General features: G+C 37.7%; 1 protein-coding gene across 3 annotated transcripts in view; it reads right to left on the bottom strand.

The window, feature by feature from the left end:
* Positions 1–2,235: 2,235 nt before the first annotated feature.
* Positions 2,236–6,000, bottom strand: part of NUP133 (nucleoporin 133) — a 30,352-nt gene continuing 26,587 nt past the window's right edge. For all 3 annotated transcript variants that reach the window (XM_021527133.3, XM_077782107.1, XM_021527136.3), the window contains 2 exons: positions 3,936–4,024; positions 2,236–2,905 (listed from right to left, as the gene is read on the bottom strand). In XM_021527133.3, coding sequence (XP_021382808.2) covers positions 2,769–2,905; positions 3,936–4,024 — 226 coding nt within the window. In that variant the 3' untranslated portion in view covers positions 2,236–2,768. The remainder of the gene's footprint in view (positions 2,906–3,935; positions 4,025–6,000) is intronic.

The following is a 6,000-nucleotide window of genomic DNA, read 5'->3' as shown; positions in this document are numbered from 1 at the left end:
CTGTAGTGCTTCATCGTGGTTTCCAATATATGGTTGCTTGTGTTGAATCCGAAATCAAGTAACAGAAACCCGAATGTCGCTGAAAGATAAACATCCTTAATCCTGCAATGAAATATGATGCAAGCATAAACCCACTCTATCCCTTCTGTTCCCTTTTATTTTCTCTCTACCCCAATCGAGTTTACAGCAAAGTGCCCAAATGGCAATGTTAAATTCTCCCTCCCACTTCTGTGTAAAATATCATTTTCTGCAGGTAGATCTGATGGTTATCTGGATTCACTAAATGAATGTGGTTTTGTCTCAAGTCAGAAAGGAGTTGGAGTTACTTTCCAGTACAAGGCACAAAGAACTCACTATCCACCATGCATAGCTTCTGAAATTGATCATAAATGACAACTGATAAACTTTCCTGCTGCTCTGGCAACAACAAAGGATTCAAATGTGTACCTCCGTACTTGGCGTGCTCTCCATTACTGAGAAAATAACTAAGAAACAACATATATCCTTATTCAAGAGGAGCTATCCATCCCCCTCAGGCAGTTTTAACCCTCATCTTTTTGTGACAAGCTTGTTTTTGTTATGCTTAGAAACAAGCTAGAGCTGTGGCATTTGCCACCTTCCATATGAAGTGGTAAATGAAGGCATCCTCCTGGAGCAGTAATCTGAGACACGAGTTCTGCACCAGCACAGTTTATTACATAATGAAGCCGAGGACAGAGAGAAGGAATAACCCTGAGTCCCAGCCTCTTCAAACTTTCCAACAGAATAGAGAACCAGTTCAACATTACTAATACAAGAACATTAAACATCTGCTTAGACATGGAAGTTATTTTAATGAGGCTTTGTTTAAGTAAACTCATTGTAAGTAGCCTTCTGTTTTGGCAATAGTCAGATGGAAAGCCATTGTATAAACGCCAACTGCCTCCCAACCCAGCAGTGCAGCAAAACAGTTGAAAACCCTACACAGCTCATCCTTTCCCAAATACCTGGATAAGACTTTTACACCAACCATGATAAACAATGAAACGATGGATAAGGGTGATCAGAACCGCTTTCACCTGGAGCGAGCTTTCCAGGGCTTGCCCTGCCACTCCTGACAGAACACTGGCCAACAGTCTAGGAAGATACAAGAGATCCCCAAACTGATATATGGTGGACAGTCAAAGAGATTGCTCTTCAAGCAAAATTCAGGAGTTTAGGAAAAGGTAAGGCAGAACATATTTTGGCAGGGGCAAGCAATCACATCTTCCATTAGTCTCTCTCCCAAAACCCTGCTATGCTTATCGATGTGAAACCACCCTCAAAGTGACATTCAGGCGAACACGTGGAATTCTTCCAAGGCTTTAAACGAGCAACTCCTTTGAAGCCGGAGCTGGGAGTTACACTCACACTTCTCAGCCATGCAAGACTGCAGAAGAGCAAAGTTCGCTGCTTAGAACAATCTTAGAAGATGACTGCTAGTGCATTTCTTTCCCATATTAGTTTGAACCTCTCTACATAAATCTATTCTTCCAAACATGTTCAGACTCTCAGCCCAGCTTACTGTATTAGTACAGGGTGGAGGGGAAGCCACGGAAGGGGAGCTGTGCTTTTAAAACTAGAAACTGGATTCTCTTCAACCAATTTAACTTCTGACCTTCTCAGCTGTTAGATCAAGTTGTTGCAGCAGGCATGGAGCCAGACAAGTAAAACATGAGGGAGTGCAAGTCGCTCTGCAGTCAGTTTCTGGCTCTCAAGCTACATGCAAAATAAAGGTGCAACACATCTGATTCCAGTTACTTTTATTGAAAGACTAAATTTTGCTGTTAATCACAATAATTGAGAAATCAGGTTTTTTCAAAATTATTCCCATGTCAGAGATAACTAACTGGGGTTAAAAAGGAAAAAAGGAAATTTGTAGTGCCTACCAGTAAAGACCAAGGCATGGAAGTACAGAAGGTCATGCTGTACTCCCACACTTTCATGACTGCTTTCGAGGTTTCTTCTGAGCCTAGGCACAACCAGTTACTGTGAATGACTGCATTGTGAGCTGCTAATACCATTTTACATGTATGCTAGAAATAGCTTAAAGGGAAATTAAATGAACAGAATACTAAAATGTTTGGAAAAAGTTTACTTCAACAGATATGAACTGAAAGAATGGAATATTTACTGGACCAGAAGGCTTTGAATGAGAACTGTGTTTTATTCCTTTGACACAGACAAACTGAGTGATCAGTGACAAGCCAGTTATCCTTTTGTGCAAGTAACCTTTAATGCAAAACTGAAAATACTGAAATTACCTAGTTTCTATAGCAAAAAGTGTTGTACAAAGGAAGAGTGGCGTTATCTGAGAGAATAACCTGTGGTTTCTTAAGTAATGTATGCAGTCACCCAACATTAATGTGTTCAGCATTTTCTCTGAACTGAAATCACAGCCCCAGTGGTGACAACTCAAGTTTCCCACCTCCTGCAGTGGGTTCCTGAGTTTCACCCTGCATGTTTATGTATGTATCCTTGAGTCTCAGACAGGACATGTTCCAATAAAATACAGAACAAAACAGCAAATTTATGAAAGACACCGAAAATGAAAACTTTATTTTTATTTCACCTGAAAACACAATTCTGCATCCCCTGACTAAAGCATTAATATCTATACATTTAAGACCAAGTATGTTACTCATACAGACTTTATCACAAAGCTTTAGCAAAAAACCAAACAGAATATAAAAAAGTAAATATGAATTCAGGAGTTCTTTAGAAAAAATATTTTAAAATCCCAGTGAGAATCATTCTTGTCCCTGAACATAGAGTTCATAGTTTGCTTTTAACACATATTCAAAGTAAGAGCTGTATTTCAAGTTGCCGAGTTCGTTTGCTTGAAGCAAGTCCTTCACCTCTGGCAAATACTCACTTAACTGAACTCCTACAAAACAAAACCATTTATTACAATTAAAGTATTTTGCATTAGCAGCTAATATAATTTTTAAGTAAACACCCATGCCTTCCTCAGAGCTAAATTACTGTTTTGGAATTGGGAAGCTCTGATTTCTATTAGACATGTCAAGAAATACAATAAAGCTTAAGTAGCTTGTAAAACAGATTTAATTTTTTTTTAATCCAGTGTTCAGTATTGTAATGATTAAATGTAAAATCCAAGTCTTTATGTAACACTTCACCAAAATAAAAATAGATAATAAAAGAAAAGACAAGAGAAAAGAAGGCTCAGTCATACAATAACTATGTATCAGATGCAACAGTTCCAGTGTAGGGTGTGCAAGTCTTAAAAATGCAAGGGAATTGACAGGATTGAACACACAAAACTGAAACTTTTCTGAAGTACTTAAGTTTTGTCTTTTTCACATGAAGCCTTATGTGTTCTGCAGAAGTTCCTATGCAGTAATATTTAAAACAGACTTTGACTTCTCTCAGAAGTCTCTCATACTGAAAACAGACTTTGCTTCCCTTCTCTCCCTCCCTCCTCCAGCTGTAAATTCCATGACCATAACCTCCTATAGTCAGCTTTAAGTGGGTATGGGAGGTGTATTTTTTTGTTTTGGCTTTTGCAGAGAAAAAACAAAAGCAAAAAAAAAATTTGGCTAAAATAGATTTTTACCAAGTGACAGTCAATTAATTACTATCCTGTATCTTATAGAAAAACCATATTTACCTCCAGAAGATCTACTTTACTGTGCAGTAAGCAATAGCTAAATCTGTTGAGTGCTCTATTGAGCAAATAACTTAAAGATACTAAGATTATAACCAAGAAATCTGCTCATCTCTTACCCCCTGAACAGTTTACAGAGATAGAATTAGCTCAGAATGATTTTAACTGCCTAGTGGAATGAATTTGCTATTACTCTGAGAATTTAATAATGCCACTTTTTACAGATTGATCTTAAGCAGCTTTTGAAACAACAGTTTCAAGACATTCAATTTATTTAAGTACACTTTACCTTCTTTCAACAGCTTTTGTAGTATTTTCACAAATATACTGTCTTTAGACGCTTCAATTGGATCTCCTCTACCATCTGAACAGGACCATCTGCAAGTCAAAGAGTAATTTTGGGAAAGAATTACAAAGACAAAATAATAAGAACACTAACAAGAAAAAAAAAAAAAAAACCACAGGAAAATTAGATAAATTATCAAAAGTGATTAATACTGGTCCATATAGAAGCATTATGTGCTTGGTTATAGCTCAAAACAAGAGGTTTTTTTTCTACCCCATGCTAACTAGTAAAACTGTAATGAAACTGCACTACTATAATGTAGTCTAGTGAGGAGGAGAACAGAAATGTTTCCCACATCTAAACCATTAAAATCCTAACCAAACAACATTATTTCTTTGATAAAATAAAAGTATTATCCATTGAGATAAGAACTACCTATTCTCAGTAATTGTATTTTACAACAGAGGTGATGAAAGTGTAGATTTTTTTTTGGTAGAATAAAGCAAGAGAAGTAATTCTCTAACATGAAAAAAAATAAAAAGAAAACAAATACCAAACACTGAGAAAAGAAATTGCAAGGCCTACAACAGCACACACAGTCACAGAACAGCTTATCTGCTCTGCGATTAAACTGAAAGACTCATGAAATACAAGTCTCATCTATGATACAAAATATTGTTTTAAATGACAATTTTTCATCCTTGCAGAGCTTTACATGAACCAGTTTAAAGTCAACACCAACCCAACTTGTTTTGCTGTGATTCTAACCTTTCAGTTGTTAAAATTTCCTGTTCCATGTGCTAAGCTGTCAGACAAAACTGGTTCTCATATCACTCCCTAAACTACCACAGGCCTGTGGGATGTGCTTGTAACAGATCTGAACCTGGATCCAGAAGCTATTATTAACAAATCCTCTGTACTTCACTGGTTTTACCCTGGATGAATCTTCAGCTCCTAAATGTCTAGGATTACATCTTTAATTCCTCTGGGAAGAATGTGTGGAAAGGAGGGAGGGAAGGGGGATTCTCTCCCCTTGGGAACAGAGGAGAATAGTGAGAACACAAGCAGGGCATCAGGAGCCTACCCAGCAAAGCTCTCCATCCTACCCAAGAATCTTATTACCCAAGAACCTTATCACCATCTGTAACCCTCAGGTTAGAAAAAAACAAGCCATCCTTAAAAATAGGAACTGTCACATCTTGAATGTTCACTTTTGCACACAGGTGAAAGTTAACACCACCTCTCTGTAAGCCTTTGGGAGTCTTGCTGGACTGGAAAGTCAGCTGGGACATTAAGTTTTCTACACACTATTCAGTGTAAAGTCTGCATCTCAAATTGCCTCTGGTTAGCTGTCAGAGTGGCCAAAATTTTGTCAGCATTGTACGTGTTTGAACTGTTAAAATACCACATTCAAAACCCCGTGCTTGTCCAGGGTAGATAGATCATAAACCAATAACTGCACTGGTGCCATGAAGGAGCTCTGAATTCTTCTGTCTTTAAAATAACAGGAATGGAAAACACTTGGAATATTGTGAACCTCTCTCTGCTTATGATTTGTGTTATATATGGACATAACTTATCCATGCAATTAGGAATTATTTCCTTGGCACCACTGCCATTTGGAATCTATCCTATGCATAAGTGTGAATCCAAATGCTCCTTATTTCCGTTTTAATCACAAATGGCACAGTGCATTTGGAATGTATTCTTTCCTCATCTTTTCTTCCTTAGGTTCCTCTTGGAATACTGGTGGGAGTTAGGAAAGTCAGAAGACTTCTGAGAGTTGGAAAGGAAAGGGAGGAAATGCCATTTGCGTTACTTAACCTGGGAAAGAACAGCACCGCTGTTTGATGAGAAGATCCCTGTGACCAACTGGATTCTGCCTGCATTTGGTTTTGAACATCCACAGGAGTGGCTCTTCTAAGCACTGGTTAGGCTTTGATCTTTTACAACCAAAAATGTAGTTTTAATCCAAAAAGGTAATGAAATTGCCAGTGTGATTCAATGGCAAAACCCAAGTAAATAAAAGCTTACAGGAGTGACCTCTGACAATGTTATCTTATTAAAA

This window comes from Lonchura striata, chromosome 3 (genome assembly GCF_046129695.1).
Source record: "Lonchura striata isolate bLonStr1 chromosome 3, bLonStr1.mat, whole genome shotgun sequence".
NCBI lineage: Eukaryota > Metazoa > Chordata > Aves > Passeriformes > Estrildidae > Lonchura > Lonchura striata.
Note: the sequence above shows the minus strand (reverse complement) of the source record. Positions and strands in the feature narration are given on the sequence as shown.